Source organism: Semicossyphus pulcher, unplaced genomic scaffold (genome assembly GCF_022749685.1).
Source record: "Semicossyphus pulcher isolate SPU_LCO1_2020_fin unplaced genomic scaffold, fSemPul1.0.p SCAF_11, whole genome shotgun sequence".
NCBI lineage: Eukaryota > Metazoa > Chordata > Actinopteri > Labriformes > Labridae > Semicossyphus > Semicossyphus pulcher.
The window spans coordinates 26,381,179-26,401,751 of record NW_027211615.1 but is presented as its reverse complement, the minus strand read 5'-3'; the positions used below and the strand labels follow the sequence as shown (position 1 = coordinate 26,401,751).

Here is a 20,573-nt window from a genome sequence, read left to right as displayed (position 1 = left end):
TTAAAATTCTATAAACTGTCTTTTGTTTTCTATTATTTATACCCAGTTTCAACTTCCACTGGCATCCTTATTCCCAGGGACCCACACATGATAAACACCTGTGGCTGTAGTGGAACAGAGAGGCTGAGTGGACTGGTTATAGTGGGATAGAGAGGCTGAGTAGACTGGTTATAGTGGGATAGAGAGGCTGAGTGGACTAGAGAGGCTGAGTGGACTGGTTATAGTGGGATAGAGAGGCTGAGTGGACTAGAGAGACTGAGTGGACTGGTAATACTAATACAGCGGTCTAAAACTCTCCATCCCTGCACTTGTCTTTAGAGACTGATGTTGGAATGAAAACGAGGAAACACAGCTGCTGCTTCCGTCAGCAGTCTTAGAATATCTGACAGAGTTGAAATCTCATTTCCACCGTTACACAAAGCCCTAAAAACACATCAGTGCAGACAAGAAAATTGCTGTTCACACCGAGTTCAACCCATTTTCTTTTGTCGGGGAAATATTAAGATGCCATTTTGCAAATTATAACTGGAACCCATCAACAAGGCACATCTAAAATGATATTCATAGAGGCCTGACAGCAACATCTGTGGCATTTTAATTCTCCAATATGTAATGCCTTTGGGAAATGATTCATGGCAGGAAGAGAGCCCTGAATATTCAAATGAACCTCGCTCTGAGTCGGCGGACAGCAGTCTCCGGTTCTCAGCGTTTGACAGGGACGTCTCTGAGAGGCAAAACTTTCGGCGTTACGGTTCATTAATCTGAGCGAGCAGATAGATAACACAGTTGTTCATGCTGAATTCATGAGAAATGACCAAGTAATACAACAAGTCTCTCCTCTTTATGCCAGAAAGCAGCTATTTTCCTATTGTCAGTCTGCAGTCACAAACGTCCCTAAATGTTCTGCAGGAGTCCAAAGTAATTCCTGACATCCAGCACTATCTGACCTCCACATGCACCTGTCTACCTGCTCCCACACTGTTAAACCCAGCTCCTACTGCAGTTCATACATGCCAATCCCTTTGCCTCATTTCCACGCCAAATCATGTTCTGTCCATCCTTCTTATTGAATCTGCTTTGAACCATCAACAAAGTCTTATCCTGGACCTGGATCAATGAGTGCTTATAGGCTGGGATGTTGTGATTTATATTCAGGTATAAGATGGCACCTTTGTCTCATTCTGGCTGTTAATATTTTACATCCATAGATGTATGTGAGGTTTTTATTGTCTGCTACTCTCTGTTGTGATTGGTTGTTTTGTCATGAGCACACTGAAGCTGATCTTTAACGAGCAATTTGTATGACAATAAAGTATATAATTTTGGATTCTTAAGTTTGGGCAGTTTGCAGCACTTTCTGTTGTAATATTCTACAGTTATGTTGCTTTTGATTCTGGTATGTGTTTTGGATCTGCATGGTTTCTAAAGGTGTACTTGCTCAGGATAATTATGAGCCTTGGTACCGGACAAATCTGCAAGCTGTGATTTGCTCTCCTGGAATAATAAGATTACTTTGGTGCAGTGGTTAGTGCTGTCGCCTCACAGCTAGAAGGTTCTTAGTTTGAATCCTGGTTTGGACAAAAGTCTGCAAAGTGTGAACAGATGACGCCGAGCAATCTGAATGTACCTCTCATCCGCCCGGATACACATAAAGCTCACGTAGACAAATCTCTAAAATTGTCTTGTTGGTGTCGATGTTCACGCCCTGTCGCCTCACAGCTAGAAGGTTGCTTGTTCAAATCTCAGTTCGGACGTAGCGGGCCTTTCTGTGTGGAGTTTGCATGTTCTCCCAGTGCATGTGTGGGTTCCTCCGGGTGCTTCCTCCCACAGTCCAAAGAAATGCTCGATAGGTACATTGGTGACTCTGAAATTGGCCGTAGGTGTGAGTGTGAAAGGTTGTCTGTCTCTGTGTGTCAGCCCTGTGATGGGTGTAACCCCGCCTCCTAGCCAATGACAGCTGAGATAGGCTCCAGCCTCCTGCGACCCTGAACAGGATAAGCGATATGAATAATTGATGGATAGAGACAAATAGGATCCCTCTCCGATGATTTCTATCTGACCTGAGTAAGGCCAGGCCAATCACAACCATTTATTAAACAGGGGGAGGGTTTAAGCGCTGTTGAGGCATTTTTCATAAACCAAATAGATCTTGACAAATGAGTGTCTGCTACTAAATCATGTGATACCATATCAGCAGCACTGTGGCAGGAACAGGAAGGGAAAGAACTGTTTCCATTTCCAAAGAGTGAAAAGTCCGACCACACTCCCACTATTGATCTTTAAACTAGCACACCTAATCTTAATGACTGAGCAGGTATAAATACAAGTAGAAGTGTGCTGAGGGTCCAGAGGGAGGTTCGTCACGGTATGAGAGAGTGAGTTTTAAGGTCCACTAATCTCTCTTATTCATTGCTATTGATCATTGGTCCATTCGTGCCATGGGTCAGTAAAAACAATACCGTTTATTCCTTTAATTAAAGGTAGCGCATTAATTACAGCTAATCGCAGTGGATACTATAATTACAAATGGACAGTAATGCTACATTCACCTCCTCCTCTGTCCTCTCCGAGCTTCGCTCAGACGCCTGCTTGTTCAATCTTTATTCCATTACTGGAGGGTCAATATTTGTTACTTTGCCGGTGGGTGAATCCATTGAACTAAGTAAAAAGGGGTGATATTGATGAACAGGAGCGAGAGAGACAAGAGGGATATCCACACAAAGGCATGAACTGAGAGCGTGGCCCTGAAGTCCTCTGAAAGGCTGATCCAGCTGCCTCAGCACTGGTCTTAATCCTGACCCCGAAGACAACTTAAAGACTCCAGTTGGAGGAGCTGAGGCGTCTACAAGGGATGTAGTTTAAAAGGGTCTGTCTGATATGTATTCAGGTGTGAGACTGCTGAGTGATTTAAAATCCAAGAGGAGAATGTTAATGCCTTTACTAACCCGCAGCCAACAACATGTGGACTCTGAATCAGGTGTAAAGTGTTCTCTCCTTCTGGTCTCTGCACTGAGATCATCTTCAGTTTATTTAATGCTTTCTCCAGCCGACCAGACAGCAGCACACGAGTGGAGCCTGTTAGAGGTAAAAGCAAGCATGACCTCTTCAGTGTCTGACTGTGAGACATGACTGGACACAGGCAGGAACCTAAAGAAGTTTCGAATTTTACATCCATCCCTCCATCACTTATACTGCTTATCCTGTTCATGGTCGGAGGCGGCTGGGGCCTGGGGCGAGAGGCGGGGTTACACCCTGGACTGATCGGCAGTCAATAACAGGGCTGACACATAGAGACGGACAACCTTTCACGCTCACACTCACACCTACGGGCAATTTGAGAGTCACCAATGAAGCTAACGAGCATGTCTTTGGCTTAGGAAGCCGGAGTACCCGGAGGGAACCCACACATGCACAGGTAGAACATGAATAACATGAATAAGTTAATTTGCTGTTTTAATGTTTGGGAATATCATTAGATTTGCTTGTCTTTGTTTACCAAACTACTCGACAAAAACAAGGGTGAAAAAAGTACTCTGGGCACCACGAATGTCTGAACAAATCTAAATGTCGTGACGGCCTTCCTGCTTTGTGTTTCCTCTTGTGTGTGTCCTTCTTGTCTGTGTTACAGGTCTCTGGAGTACCTGACCAGTCTCCCCAGTTTTGCCTTTATTACATGCAGCTGAGGGGCTGAGGGCTGGAGTCAAACCTGCAGCTGCTGCATCGAGTCTGTAGCCTCTTAATTTGGGGAACCTACTCTACCAACTGAGCTAAACCAGCACCCCAACCGTCCCCCCCCATTGCATTTAAGACCTGGCCTTCCCAGCCTGTGGCTCTCTCTTCCTCTCTCTCCATGCTCTGGGCACCACATTTTTGTTTGGTTGGCTTCAGCCATCTTTGTAGTTTTCAACACTTGCATACATCATTCACTGACCCATCAGCAGAGACCCTGATACCACTGATTAACAGACCCCATGACCTTGGTATATTCTCAATTTTGTAATAAACCTTTGAATAATTAAGGTTAAAATGTTTTCTATTTTTGTCCTGGCTCTCGAGCCGGGTCCCGACAATGTCCATCGGATTGTTGAGATATTTCAGTCTGGAGAGAAGCAGTGACAGACGATGCGAACTCTAAAGCTGCTAGCGTGGCAAAGAAATAAAACAATTGTCTCTTGAGAGCGTGCGGGCGAGAGAAAGTGAGCAGGAGTCTGAGAAATAAGATAAGTACGACAAAGGATGATAAGGGTATCAATAAACTGAATTGCTCCGTGCACACTCGCTGCTTCTATTTGTAGCTCTTTTTTAGAAGCGGGGAAGCTGGAGAGCTAAATTAGGTTACGTGAATGTGTTTGTGTAGCGGGAGATTGTGAGAACTTTATTACTCCCCGGATGTCGCCGTCTCCGAAGTGTGAACAGATAACGCCGAGCAATCTGAATGTACCTCTCATCCGCCCAGACACACATAAAGCACACGTACACAAATCATCCTTCTAATGCCTCCACTCTCTATAATTGAGTTCTCTCTCTCTCTGCACTGCTGACAGAAATATAAACACCCCGCCACCGTAGGAGTCCTCTGCGAAGCTTTTAACACTTTATTTTCCTCGTTGTGAACTACGACTAAGAAAGAATGACTGTGACAAAAAAAGTGGTCAGTTTCGGGGGTTATATTGAGGGGCATGTGCACCAGCTGTTGTGTATGTTTGCATCAGGAAACAAGTGGAGGAGAGGAAGATCACAGGGAGGAGCGTGTTTGTTATTGCAGTTTGGTTTACAGAGAAATGATGAAGACGAAGTGCCGTGTGACTCAGGGGTGATGTTCTTTCTCCACACACTCATCCTCGTACACTCGTACTCAAGGCGCTGCCAGAAATGCATCATAAGGACGCCGCTCCCTGACCTCCATTCTGCCTAAAGCATTAATACAATTACAGTGCCCGAGTCAAAGAGGGGATTTGGAATTGTGATGTATAGCTGATCCAAATCGACCTTGACTGCGAAATGGAAGGATTAGCGCGCAAGAACATTTTCTTGGCACCTTGAGGGGTGTGTATGTTGTGTTTGCGCGTGCATATTTTGACATTATGAAGGGGGAACACAGAGCTGTCAGTTTAGCTGCTCAGTAAAGAAGCCGTCTGCTGTCAGCGAGAGTGAGCAACGACGGTGATGAGTCACTGCCAGACTAACCTTGGATTAAAAATGTCGAGGATGGCTTCTCCTGAGGAGTTCCTCTAACGAGCTGAGCCGGTGACATAAACGCTGCAGCTCAGGGTTCATGTTCTTTTACAATGTACACATTGTTTAATTTAATTACAGGAAAAATCAATCTGCAGCTTTCTGTTTCTGCTTTACAGGAGCGGTCTCACATTCCTGCAGCCTAATGAAAACAAATGTGACAGTGATGAATTGAGGTAAATAATCTTACCTCAGGGACAAAGGGAGATTCTGTTAATAAATGTTGAGGTTGTAATACATCAGATCCCTGCCTAGGGTGTAGGTTAAGCCTGAGTCTGAGGCATGTATCCAGCTGCTGTCCTGCTGCACTACTGGAGCCATGCATTATCAATCTGGTGGGGCGTACCTGTCCACAAAGGCAATGACTGTTTGAGAAGAGCTACTCAGATTGGACAGACGACTAGAGGGCACTGATGAATTAAGTGAAACATACATATCTCTGTCAGACGTCTTCTGTAAATCACATTTATGCTAATGCAAGAAAAATGTATTCCAGCCAACATACTGAGAGGTTATAGGCTGTGTTGTTGACAATAGTTGGGTTTACATGCACTCTTTTTTGTCATTCTGACTGAAGATTTCGGGTCTGTTTACACGAGGTGTGATCCATTACAATCTGGTGTTCACACACGCCGACACATTTGATCGTAACAACTGTGTGACGTGTGAACATTATGCACGTTTTATATCAGCTCGAGATGGAGCTCTATCATCTGTTCAGCGCAGTAGTTACCGTTGTTGTGTTGTGTTGACATCAGCTGTCAATGTAGCCGTCAGCTGTCAGACATCAGCCGCGACGTATCAGCCGTATCTAGCCGTCCAATAACATTAAAGTGATAATCTTGAAGATTTTCATTTAAATAAATGTCTGTTAAGTCTCTATCTATCGCTGAATGAGGTAACACAATGGTGATTGAGCCTATGGCCCACTGATGAAAGCCTTTGCATTTGCAGTATCACAGACTGGGTGTCTGTGGCGACTTCCTGGAAAAAAATCTCAAGCGGCGCCCAGTTAGTGACGTGTTTTCCATCACCCAGCAGTGGTTGGTCTGCCAGAGAGGGTAGGCGGAGCTAAGCAGCTGCTTTTCCGCTCTCTGCAAGTGTTGTGAGTAAACAGTAATCTACTATGGCTGAACAAACAAAGAAAAGATGGATGACTACAGATACAACTTCAACAATAAGTGAAAATCCAAAGAAAAAGAAACAAACTCGACGCTCAGATGAAGCAAACAGTCTGAAAAGGAAAGCGACCGTCAGCCAGGAAAATCAAGAGTTACAACCGGAGCCAACCGTGGACGTCACACATGCAACACTGTCTGGATATCTGGGAAGTGTGCTCCCGTAATTACCGTTTATCGCCATAGGTGCCGCCAAAGAGAACAAAACTGAAATCTTCGAGGTTACAACTTTAAGGTCTCTTAATGTTTGAATTAAAAACATGCTCTCAACTGGACAACTGGATGCCGCCATCTTGTGAAACGCACATCGCCACGCATTTACGTCAAGACGGAGGTCATGCAGAGAAGAACGCAGTCAGGACGTAATCGGGTCAAATCGTTTACATGGTACAATTTTTTATCTGATCGGTTTATGAAAAGGTTTAAACCACCCCTCTGCAACGATTGAAATGTCAAGGCAGAAAGACACCTCGTGATTTGGACAATCTGTTCTCCATCAATCTGCTTTAAGTTTTGGATTGTGTTTCATAATGTTCACGTATGTTCTCCATCACGTACCTTCAGGTCCCTCTGCCTGGCGTGCTCCATGTCCTGCATGGAGCAGCAGTGGACCTCCTGCAGACGCTGCTGTCGCCTCTGGTGCTCCGTCTGCAGCTCGTCCAGCTGCATCCTCAGGTGCTCCCTCTCCTGGCTGAACTGGTGCTGCAGCTGCTGCAGCGACGACTGCGACTGGGACAGCTGCATCTCCAGACTCTGCTTCAACAGGGAGATCTGCAGAGGACAAGATAATAAAACATTGCACTATGAGGGATGTGTTTACTGGGATGTTTGAACGAGCCGCTCAACACCTTTGCATAAATATACTTATTAAAGTGCGAGTAGACGGTGCGAGAAGAGGAGAAGAATAAGACAGTGTAGGCTTTTTCAAGGGAGCAACATATTTATGCAGCTGAATAACAGAGAAGGGCAAGAAGGTGGCAGTCTATTAGGCTTAAGCAAATGTTGCTATATTGTAATTCTTAAGCCTCGAGCAATAAAGTTTCTCCTGTTTTGTAAACACAATGTTAGCGGCTCATCGCAGTTCATATTAAACTGTGGATCATGCTGCAGGGCATGAATGTAGAAGAATACATTGTTGGGAGGAAGAAACTTAAGATAATCAATATTTTGTAGCGATAACAGAACAACCTTTAACAGCCTGCTTTCTCTGTTTAACTGCTGAGAAGCCTCGGGGTGTGTGCTGCTGTGTGAAGACCTCAAATGCCCTCTCTGTTAAGAAACAGCAGCACTGTTAGCAGAATAACTTTGATAACCTTGTCTGCTCAAGTCCCCTGGAGAAAACTGATTCTTTAAATTTGAGCACAGGTGAGACCAGCTGGCCGTGAAATTACTATTATATTAACACTATGAACCGCTGTTTGAATAAAAGTCGATAAATTCATCACCTCCTGGATCACCTCGCAGGTCATCATGCTGTATGTGGGATTATTACGCACAACAAAGAGATTTAAAATAGCTGCAATGATCTCATGACAAAGACGTGAGTCACACGATGTTTCATAATGTTCAACAGCTTTTTTTCACAGGGGTATGATAACACTGTAAATGCTGTAACTTGCTTATACAACTTTGTTTCTAAGCTGTGAAATGATCCATGAGTGGAGGGTTGTGTCTACTAATAGGTCCCATCACAAGCTGTACACTCCCAAGTCAGGGCAGTTTTCGAAGGACGTATGTGAAGGCCGATCGCGTCACAGTGGAGCATCGAAGGCTCCTTCAGATGCAGCCGACAAATGCGTCCTCCTTTTCCCAGGGTGCAAAGGATCCATCGGGTGCATCCTTTGCCACCCGTTGTATCCCGAGATTCATTGCGCGCCAATTCAAACGAGATGGCGGACTGTCAAGCGGCCGAGGAATGAACTTTAAATTTAAAAGATTTTGGTGTCAACTCCATCAAATAGCTCGCGAGACACATTTAAAAAAAACAAAATTATCTTTAAAATAATAGGTTAAGTTACGTGGCGTTAGTTATGCTAGCTAGTTAGCCCGCTAGCTACCTGTTGCTAGGTGACAGGAGCACCGTTTGGAGAGTTTTTGTGCTCCAAACATGTTGAATCACTAACAACACACTCTCAGGATTGTCACTCAAATTTCTCTTGGACAAATGAAGGCGTTGATCTCGAACCACGTAACCTCAGCTTGTGAATGTTTTTATTAAATACTGTGTTTTGATTGTGTCATTTTCTGTATCTCGACATCATTGCAAATGAGGGAAACCTCAATGATTTTCGAGGCTTAAATAAAGGTTTGAATGAATAGTGATGCAAGGGTAACCTATGATTCCACAGGATCCGTCTCCGGCGCCGCGGTTCTGGTCCGTCAGGCGGTGCGAGCCCTCGCCGACAGGAAGCGTGTCCGTTCTGCAGCGCAGCGGAGCGCTGGCCCAAGTAGCTGGATTCGCGAGATCACAAGATCGTGGGAGAACTACATTAGCACGCGAGAATTGTGAAATCACGAGATAACATCAACGTTAAACAGAGCAACACACAAACTACAATTCAGTTTGCCAGATGCTGTATGCTGCTTTAGTGTGTGGCTTCCTGTTTGGAACGATCTGCTCTGTTGAGCTTGACGAGTGTTTGAAGCGGCCTCCGTCAAAAATAGACCCGACGCGTATCTTTAGCATAGCAGAACGAAGACACGCTTCTGAGACGCGCCGGAGACGGCCTACGGCGATTGCTGTGGAATCACGAGCATTGTCGCGATCGACTCCGGAGGTCGCGGCGCACACAGAACGCGCCTGAGACGGCTCCTGTGGAATCGAAGGGTAAGGACGGGAACAGCTGGTGATGCAAACGGGAAATCCTCCGTAGACCAGAGTGTCTCATTTTAGTTCAGCTTTAACGGTCTACACAGGCTATGCATGGCACATCCTCTCGAACGCCTCCTTCGAAGGTTGCAGCCCCTGAATTGGGACACAGCTATGGTGTTTGCATACCATGCAGATAATATGAACCATTAGCATTCATAAAGAGTCGTGTTTGTGTTCCAGTAATTCTTGCATCTTCATATTCACTCTCCTTTAAACTATTTTGGTCTCATTGAACTCCTGAGGAAGTATTTTCCTCTTAAGCTGAAAAATACGTCTTCATGTTCACCATCCAGCTGCTAAAAGTGTCTGCGTGTCAGTCGTTGGAGGTATTGTACGCTGGGATTGTCTGAGCTGATTTGCTAAACACATCTGCCTGCTGCTATTGGAAACAGCACTAATGAGAGCAGAGAAAAGGAGCCAAAACAAAACGCTTTTGGCTGGAAAATCAAAACATAACGATTACAAATAACAGCGTTCACATTATGCAGCCATGTTTCCATTGTTAATATGAAAGTGTTTATTAGTGAAGCTGTATTATCCTACTGAGGGTATCATAACAAAAACTCAACCCCTTCATTTTAGATCCTTTCCAGAGGTTCTGCTTCTTTCCTGTATTAACTTTGCACAAATGGAACCAACAACATCCTCATACATACTCATGTTACAGCAAGTCTGTGTTTGACGTGCTCTAAGATTTACAGACCTACCCCTCTGCTCCTCTTTCACTCTCTCATTCTGCACCCCTCCCGCCCACCCCTGCTCTGTTTCTGTCCTTATGTCCTCCCATCTGTAGGGCCCGGGCAGTGGTTAGCGCAGTTGCCTCACTGCTAAAGGGTTCGTGGTTCGAGTCCCGATGAAGAGGGCCTTTTGTTTGCCTGTTCTCCCCATCCGTGCATGGGTTCCCTCCGGGGACTCCGGCTTCCTCCCTCAGTCCGAATACATGCTCGTTAGGTTCATTGGTGACTCTAAAATTGCTCGTAGGTGTGAGCGTGAAAGGTTGTCTGTCTCTGTGTGTTGGCCCTGTGATTGACTGGCGATCAGTCTAGGGTGTAACCCCGCCTCTCGCCCAATGACAGCTGGGATGGGCTCCAGCCTCCTGCGACCCTGACCCTGACCCTATCCTGGTATGGATAATGGATGGACTTTAGTTACGAGTTGATGGATCACAAATATCCATGAATCCATCGATTAAAACATAACAGAATAAAACAAATAAATGAAAGAATGAAAATAGAGAAAATAAGGGCATCTGTTCCCCCACATCCCAGCCCCAGCCTCACTCCCATATCCCTCCATTAGGCTCCCTCCCATCTGACTCATCCTGAAACGCATGAGCAGATATATTAAGGATGTTATTGTAGTTTCCAGAATTAAACATTCTCTTGTTTTTGCCTGGTGCATGTTGGCAGCCCAGTTTTAAAAGCTTGCCACGAAGTCAAGAAGCCATCTTTGGATGTGGACAGAACAATGAGCTTTCCATCTACAGGCTATTGGTCTCTTGGCAGCTGTTAGGCCGGCTAGCGGGAGAAAACAAGACTTCCAAGTCGGAGCTGTCGTTAAGTGACAGAGCTTCTGGCAGGTGAGGAATGGATCTGGACAGATTGCTTAATAGCATCTCTGAAAGCCTCTTCCAGAACTTTGAAACTCTCCCACAACATACGAGTAAATGTGCCGAATGCTCTTTGAAAGCTTTGGTTGCAGTTTGGTGACGGTCAGGCTCTCATTTTTCCTCAGGTCCTACAGGTACCTGGGTGTACAAGTGGATGACAGAGTGGAGTGGTCCACCAACACGGACGCTGAGGCCCTGAGCTGGCTTTGCTTCCCGAGGAGGCTCAGGTAATTTAACGTCTGCAGCAAAATGTCCTCATGTTTCACCAGACTGTTGTTGTGAGCACAATCTTCTTTGCTGTGCGTCGGGGTGCAGGCATCACAGCGAAGAACACCAACAGACAGAACACCAACAGACAGAACAAACTTATAAAGGAGGCTGCTGTGGGCCTGCAGCTCGTCCGACTGAAAGAGGTGGTGTAGGCCATATTGGAGAAACTGTTCACTGTTATGTCCCCCAGCCTCTCCATAACATGTTGGATAATCTGAGGAGCACAGACTCCTCCACCCCCGCTGTTCCAAAGAAAGATACAGCAGGTCTTTCTTATCTGCTGCAATAAGGATCTCCAACACATCTGTACGTGCCAAACCTACAGCCACTGAACTGGACTAACTATCATCTGCTTATACTGGAATGTATCTTTATATTAGGGATGCACGATACTGGATTTTTTGCCGATATCTGATATGCCGATATGCCGATATGCCAATATGCCAATATTTTCCAACCATTTTCGCCAATACAGATGTTTTTTTTCCACCTAATTGCAGAGAACATCAAGTCTCCCCTGTAGTGGAATTGATATCATGCCTACTCTTACTGTAGCGGCCAAAAACGGCCATACTGTGGACATCTCGCACTCTTCTTCACGCTTGAAAGAAAAGGCATTGTACAAAAGGTCACGTGTCTGAGCGCACCTGAATGCAGCGGCAGTGAGGGAGGCATGCCCGGACTTGTTTACTGGACCTACTACAGAGACAGCAGTGATCGCCGACGGACTCTTTTTATCGTGTGTGCGTCCCTGAATATGTAAGTTCGTTTTGCACTGATGTTTATGTTACTCTCTGTAAGCGTCGACTTTGGTCGCGAGTGTATTTTCGGCGTGTTTGGTGTCGCCCCCTGTGGACAAAGCTGTACCTCTGATCTCTTTGTTGATTTTGTCCTGTACATGCTGAAGTGGTTGATTCTGACAAAAAATCTCATCCTGCTTTCTTTCACAGTCATATGTATCACTCACTTTAAATGTTTGCCCTGGAAAATGTAAACAAAGGCAGCGTGCAGTTAATCGCTTCGTCTGACACCTGCCCTCCGCCAGCAGATTCAGGCATTAAAAATAACTATGAAGAAATAATCAATCTTGTCGCTGATGGTCTGGTTTTCTTTTGTAGGTCATATAGAGACATCAGAATGAATTTCTGTCTGTTTCATAAACAGCGAAAAACTCCTCAAAGGAGCTTTAAGTCCAGAAAAATGCTGGCTGAGAGTTGTGAGAGTTGTTTAACTTCTGTTCATTGGCTTGAGTTTCTGCGACTTTCTAGTCTTTATTTGCATATTGTTTATAAGTTCATAACTAATGTCATGCCGAGTTAATATTGTAGCATTACGTGAAGCTTTTTTAGGGAATCATCGAGCATTCAGGCAGAATTAAAACGTTGTTTTATCGTTAATGTTGCTGCTAAAAGAATCTAATTCCCCCTCAGGAATAAATAAAGTACCCTTTTTTTCGCAGCAAAGTATGTTATGTGTATGAAAAGCGTTTGCAAACATCCTGTGCACCATCTGTTGTGTGATTAAGAGTGAATCATGTTTTGTAGAAGTTCTACCTGCCCACACATCAGGGCATCGCTGGCACTGACTTAATATTCTGTTTAAACACAGCGCATTAGAACAGAGTCTGCACCACAGCTTGATTTCCAAACAGCACCCTCACTGTCGGCGTGTCCATCATCAGACTGACCGCTGCTCTCGTCTGACGTTAAAGTGAAAGAATAAAGATGCGGGGCGTGAAGCGGACACTTTAATCACTGGATGGGAACTGATGGACAGCAGGGGAATGACAGCATCCAGCAGCTGATGCACACAGCACGAACATAAATAAAGCCATTGACAAGGTTTGTCTGCGTGTATGATGACCACGGGAGAGCTTAGTCACGCTACATTAATATTACCGGGCGGTCATTAGCAACAGCAGCCTGCTCTCGGGTGTATTCGGCACGGCGTCGCAGAATGAATGTGTGAGTGAGTTTGTCCACCAGCGCGAGGAAGGAATAAGTCAGTCTGGCGCAGACAGGAGGTCTGACGGGGGCGACGAAAGCTGCGACGGGATGCAGTCGCTCTTATTGCCTTTCTCATCAGCTCTCTCCCTCCCTATTGATTTTTTTTACTGCTGGTATAATTACAGCCACTCCACTACAAGGCATCTGGTATTTTGTGTTCAGAGAGATCTGCAGCCCAAGTTGGAGATTAAAGCCATCTTTAACCAGTAAATGGGGGTACTTACGCTTAAGGTCCTCTACATCAAGGACTAATGATTACCTCTCTCAGTTTGTTCTTTTTGAACCGAACGTTTTGATCATCTGCTTTGTTCCTTGTGTTTTTCCTTCAAGAGTTTTGTAAAGGGGATATAATCTAAAAAACACTTAATCATGGTGTGATTACAGTCCTCGCCACATCATTAAAAACACATTAAGACCAGGAAGGAGGCTGCTCAGTGCCTATGCATTAAATACACATGCACAAACAGTTGTGGACAGATCGATTGGCGATACTTGTACCTGTTCCAGTAGATCCTCCACCTTCCTCTGCCAGCTCTCCCTGGCGCTGCTCAGTTCCTGCTCCTTGCTCTGTGTGAGCTGAGCCAGCGCTGCGGCCTTGTCCTCCTCGTGGTCCTCTCTCAGCTCCTCACGTAGCTTCTTACACTCCTGCCTACATGTCAAGACACAAAGGTATTTAGGATTATGTTTCAGGTACTCGGCTAATGCTGTTGTCAACGTTCCCAAAAAGCCGAAAGCAAAGGAAGCAAAGGTCAGTGCCGGTACTTTAGAACAACTCTTTTCAAATTACATAAATAATAATAATAATAACTTAGATTTATATAGTGCCTTTCAAGAAACCCAAGGTGGCTTTGTTCAAACAAAAAGTCTGCAGGCGGGTGTGTGGGGAATGGTGAGCAGGCCTGTGTGTCTGAGGACCGCAGATTACAGGACGGGGTACAGGGGTGGAGGAGGTCAGAAAGGTGCTGTGGGGTCAGGGCATGGAGGGATTTGTAGGTGAGAAGGAGGATTTTAGAGGAGATGCTGGACCTGACTGGGAGCTGGTGAAGGTGGATGAGGGTAGGGGTGATGTGTTGCCAGGGCTTGGTGCGGCTCTATTACCTTTCAAATGATTTTAATTGAGCTATATTTTAATCGGTTACCTTATCAATATTTAATTATTTCTAATTGATCTATCTTTAAAATATAATGGAATATTGAATGTTGCAGCAGCAGGAGTCTGGGACTCCAGGGTCTGCGACCCAGGAGGAAAAGAATAATAATACTAAGGAAAGTATAACTGACGAGTTCTAATTAAAGTTCAGGGAACTATAATTCAGCATACTGTTGCATTGTTCTGACCGAACCCTTTTTATATCTTAATGCTATATTTTGCTTTTCTTTTACTGTTTTTATTGCTCTGTTTTTAACTGCGCTCTGAACTGCTCTATGTATGAAGGGTGCTTTATAATAACTTGCCTTGGAGCCTGTGCAGGGATTTGCAGAGTATCCCGGACAGGACTCCATTGCAGCAGTCCAGGCGGGAGGTAATGAAGGCATAAGGCAAATTGCTCCATTATTAATATTTAAATATTTATTGTTGCATCTTTAATTAATAGTCTAGAAGGAGCCTGACACAGACTCTGCTGACGCAGCATTGTTCCTCTCTGTCAGTATATCTAATAAGGTGCTCAAACCCAGCAGTGAAGACATTTCCAGCCCCTTTAAAAGTTGCCAACTTGTTTTATGAAAACCTTTGAAAGCTCCTCAAACTTTTCTTCTGACTGAATTACCATAAAACAATGTCAAGACCTGCAGAATGACCTATTTTAATAAAGTTTCAAACCTCTGCAGGTTGACTTTTGTACTTTGCAGGGATGAATCCAAACCTCTGGCTGTGAGGCAGATGAGAATCAATGTGAAAGGCGAGGTGAGGTTTCCTTTTGGAAAATCAGTTAATAGGATTTTTGTCAACAAAAACTGAGCATGCTTCTTTGAGCACCTTTTGTACGCCTGTTTTTGTTCACATTGCTGTTTTGTGTTGTTTACACGCAAAACAACAACGTGTGGTCGAAGAGGAGGAAGCCAAAACTTTGCAACAAAGGTGAAGTATGGGAACAATACATAGTGCTTTGTCAGTCCTCAACACTGCATCTATTGAGCGGCCATCACTCTTTAACACTGCTGCTAACAGCTGTTTGTGTGGCTTGGTTTGTGTGTGCGCCTTTTGTGTGTGCGGCCAATGTAATAGCTGTGTGGGAGTCGAGATGGCAGCTATTAAATGAAGTATCGAGGAAACACTTTTTTTGTCACTTTGAGAGCCAGAGTGTCAGACTGAAGGCTCTCTCTCGTCAGCACACACACACACACACACACACACACACACACACACACACACACACACACACACACACACACACACACACAGACTGAACACACCAGAAAGTCACGTTCATCATGCAGCGCTTTTGACACGTGTCATCACTCAAGTCCTTGTTCAGTATGGAGCATGGAGACGTGGACGTATGCGCTCTCTGTCTTCCCCGCTTGCACACATGAATACACACCAGCACACAAACACACACACACACAAAAGCCCTGGGCTTCAAAGAGCTCTTGTCAGCCTAATAAGTGCTGTTCTATAGCATCTGCTGGGCAGGAAGAGAGATGAGGGCAGATGGAGAGAGGTAAAGGAAAGAAGAGGTGGATGAATGGAGGGCTGAAGGAACTGTCAGAGATGGAAGAAGTATCCTGATAAAATGTGGGATAATTGGATTCTGCTGCCTGCGCGGGGAGATATAAGACACACATGCTCATGTTAGGAGAATGTGTGTGTGTTTGCTCATGCATATGGACTTCGGTATGCTTTGCATCCTCCTAACTGTGATTTAAACCACTGTTTACACTTTAATTACACAGAGATTCCAGGTTGTAAAACAGGATTTGTACACATTTTCTATTTCAGAATTCCACAATTTTTCCAGACTCACATTTCAAAACGTCTTGGTAGATTTTTCAGGCCGTATTTGACAGCGGGTACAAAGAGCGAGATGTTTATCATGTATTTTTGCATGAGATAACATTTGGAATCCTTAGCTAATCAGACTTATAAGTCCACAATCCTACGCAGAAAGTTGGATGACATTCCACTGTCCAACAGGCAGTAAACTAGGGCTACCTATACTTACATTACTTCCCCTTTAAAAAAGGACTTAACTATGATGATTAATAGTGTTTGATTTCTACATTTTTTCTTGTCCTCTATTAGAACTGAAGATTAGTTAAATATTCTCATTTTTACAGCCTCTATTCATCCTCGTGTCATTAATCTTGGACAGAATGATGACGCAGCCATAAAGGTGTGCATGGTAAATGCTCAGACAGAGCTAATCTTTGGTTGTTTGTGATGTTACGGGATATGAAATTGTAATTCTTTCAAACTAATTTGGGCGCAGGAGGCTGGGATGTACAGGCGTGGAGGCAGCTCTGTGTAGGAGTGCGTTTTTAGTCACACATATTTTATTTCCTGCCTTGCTTTGGACTGCATCTAGCTCCCCTTAGCATGAACTCTTTTGCACGATGGTAAACATTTTGGCTGGGCTGGGTGCTCGCTCCAAATGCCATGAAAAACACTCTTCTTGTTTGATCAATATATTTAAGCAATATCACACTCTAGGTCGTGATGTTGTCCTGAATATCATCACGGCTGATTTGGTCATAGGTACGATGCTAAATAGTAGTAAACAATAATAATAACAATCAACAGATTACTTTTTGCTCCACCAACTCAACTAGTTCCACAACTTAACTGAAACGTGACTTTTGTTGCCAAGCAACCAGAGGTACCAGATTGATCAATGTAGACATACACGTTCTGCTGTGATGTTAATTAACAGTATTCAGAACACCTGGCTGAGGCGGAGTGATACACAGAGTGAAAAGTCCCAGTGATGTTGTTCTCTATATCAGCACTCATGGAATGCCTCTTGTCCAATCAGATTACTTGGTCAGAACTAAATGTTGTTGACATTTTGATTAGGAGCCGTTCTTATCCAGGAAATTATTCTAATCAAGTCCATACTGGGCAATATGACAATATATATTGTATACATATATTATTTACCATTTAATCTTTGCATGTAGGAGTGAACCAGGACATTAATGTGCAGGAAAAAGAGCCCAAGTGAAAACTGAAAATCAGTACTTTTTATTTGTCAAGTAATAAATTCACACACAAAAATAGGCTTAACCATGTGGTTATTTCATATAGACTAATTATTTGTTAAAACACCAGAGAACATGATATATTGTGATTTTGGCCATATCGCCCAGCCTGACTACCTGGTAATACTTGAATCTTTGAAAATAACTGTGTTCAGCTCGTCTGATTTCCTCTTTTTCAACAATTATTAACACAACCTTCAGTCACGCCTGCCTGCTGCATGTGCGGTTTATCACAAAAAAGTAATTTCTCATGTTCTTCTTCAGAGAATATTTTGTCAATGTTGTCAATCCTTTGTGAGGTTTGTATTTCCTTTGACTATTTCCAAGGTCAGCGATGAACTTTTAAGCCTTGCATGTTCATGTTTTAATGGCAAAACAGTTGAACAAAGAATGTATTGTTAAAATATTCAGACCAAGGACTTGTACTGTTTTCCTTAGATGCTAATGACAGAGGCCATGGCTATATGAAAGAAGGACCAGAGAATAATGTGTAGAGCAATGTCTGTTAAAAGAGAGTTCTGATTAAAGCCATCCACAAACACTCAGACAGGATTAGAACCTCTGTACGTGGTAATGAGGGTAATTAAACATTAGCTGTCCTTATGCTATTTACCTTGTCAATGTCATATCACAGAGTTTACACACATATTCCCAAATGTAAATATCACAGTACTGTACACAAAACCTGCTGCAGGCTGCTCATGCATAAGCCGATGTAAATTTTAAGCTGCATGAACCGAGCGTGTACCAGGAGGGTAAGTCAATGCTTCACCTTGAAGGATCCACAGTGCCGCTCTCCTAGAGGACCTGAATTTCAATCCCCAACACTATTTGCAATGTAATCTCCCACTTGTAAAACCCTCTCTGGGTACAGCAACCCAACAAAGACGGGCCTGTAATGAAATGTTTTACATCTCATGGGTCATAAGGTTCATGGAATTTGTCAGACTTTTGTTGTTTGTTCTGGATTGTAGCATCTAATTTGCACCAGTAAACTTTCCTGTCAAATTGTGTACATGTTGTATGCTGAGAGGTCGAGTAGAACGAGGCTCAGTGAAGAAACAATTGACCTAAATGCTAACGTCACCATGCTAATATGCTTAGATAACAACGCTAACAAGCTGATGTTTAGCAAGCATAATGTATACAAGGTTACATAACTTTTTTTACGACAGAACTGACTTGAAGCTTTTTTAATCGTATTTAATGTGTTTAATAATTCAAGTCATGCTAAATTCACGTCATGTTGAATCAAAGCGAGGGGAAATCTTGATATTTATATTCTTACTACAGTTACACATTTTAACAAGACTGAGACTCTGCAGACATACAGCCAGCTCTGTGCCTCTGTACACAACAGTGCTTTAAGCTAAACACTAACATCCCCATGCTAAGATGCTTAGATGACAACACTAACAAGCTAATGTTTAGCAGGCATGTTTACATTGTTCAACATAAAATTTTGCTTGTAAGCATGCTAACACGTCATCAAGCTAACATTAGAATATTTTTTATGACAGATCTGACTTTATGAATCTTATTTAATGTGTTGAAGAAGTCAAATCATGCTAAATTCATGCTGAGTCATGTTGAATCAAAGCAAGGGTAAATCTTGATATTTACATACAAGCAGCTTTGTGCCTCTGTACACAGCAGTGCTTTGAGCTAAACGCTAATGTCACCATGCTAATATGCTCACAATAACAATGCTAACAAGCTGATGTTTAGCAGGCATAATGTTTACATTGTTCAGCATTTAAATTTAGCTTGTAAGCATGCTAACACGGCAACAAGCTAACATTAGATTTTTTTCTTTACCAAAGAACTGACTTTATGAAGCTTTTTAATCTTATTTAATGTGTTTAACAAGTTAAGTCATGCTAAATCCATGTAATGCTGAGTCATGTTGAACCAAAGCAAGGGGGAATTTAATTTTTTACATTGTTACTGCTCCATTTTTACAAGACTACAACAGTGCTTTGATGTAAATGCTAACATTAGCAAAGTAACATGGTAACAATGACTATGTTAACATGATGTTGTTTAGCTGATAAAGCTAACCTTATTTATCTTATTCTACTATTGCTAAAATTGGCTCTTGATATTTACATTGTTACTACTACATTTCTACAACACTAAGATTCTGCAGACATACAAGCAGCTTTGTGCCTCTGTACACAACAGTGCTTTGAGCTAACACTAACGTCAACATGCTAATATGCTCACAACAATGCTAACAAGTTGATTTTTGCATAATGGCATTATGTTAAAATGCATGTACAATTTTAGTTTAGCTTGTAAGCATGCTAACACAACAACAAGCTAACATAACAACGTTTTTTACTACAGAACTGACTTTATGAAGCTTTTTAATCTTATTTGGATTTTTGAAGTCATGCTAAATTCATGAACACTAAGACATGTCGATTCAAAGCAAGTGGGAATTTAAATTTTTACATTGTTACTCCATTTTTACAAGACAACAGTGCTTTGAGGTAAATGCTAACATTAGCATACTAACCTGGTAACAATGACTATACTTACATGATGTTGTTTAGCTGATAACGCTAAACTTATTTATCTTATTCTAGTATTGCTAAAATTGGCTAATTAGCACAAAACAAAAGCTGACTGACATGTAAGTTTTAAGGTATTTGGCAATAAACCAAAGTTTGGGGGCTGCACAGTGATGCAGTGGTTAGCGCTGTTGCCTCACAGCTAGAAGGTTCGAATCCTGGTTCAGACATAGTGGGCCTTTCTGTGTGGAGTTTTCATGTTCTCCCCAGTGCATGCATGGGTTCTCTCGGGGTACTCCGGCTTCCTCCCACAGCCCAAAGACATGCTGGTTAGGTTCAGCTCCTTCTGCCTGTTAATCTATCTATCGTTCTGTCTTTTATTCTGTCTATCTGTCTGTATGAACATGAGTGTTATTAACGGTATATATTGGCCTCATGATCCTCTCCTTTCAGAGTCTCTGAGGAGAGAGTTCTGACGAGCACAACAAAAATAGAAGGCCAATAAGTGTCAAGTCCAACATCAAATTATGAAAGAGCTGATGTTAAAATACCGTGAAGCAGTTTAGGAACCTCAAGCGTCCTTTTCCTCCTATCAGGGGAATCATCACAACCTAAATCTGTCAGCAGCCTCTCTCCAGGCTGTAAATTTTCTTTTAATACCTCCCTCGATGTAGGCAGCTTTTTTCA

The 20,573-nt window shown here is 43.2% G+C and overlaps 1 protein-coding gene across 3 annotated transcripts in view; it reads right to left on the bottom strand.

Annotated features, from left to right (window-relative positions):
- The window catches only part of fam184ab (family with sequence similarity 184 member Ab), a 183,257-nt gene that overhangs the window by 51,482 nt on the left and 111,202 nt on the right, over window positions 1-20,573 (bottom strand). For all 3 annotated transcript variants that reach the window (XM_069657630.1, XM_069657631.1, XM_069657632.1), the window contains exons 13-14: window positions 13,669-13,819; window positions 6,972-7,184 (exon numbers count right to left, since the gene is read on the bottom strand). In XM_069657630.1, coding sequence (XP_069513731.1) covers window positions 6,972-7,184; window positions 13,669-13,819 — 364 coding nt within the window. The remainder of the gene's footprint in view (window positions 1-6,971; window positions 7,185-13,668; window positions 13,820-20,573) is intronic.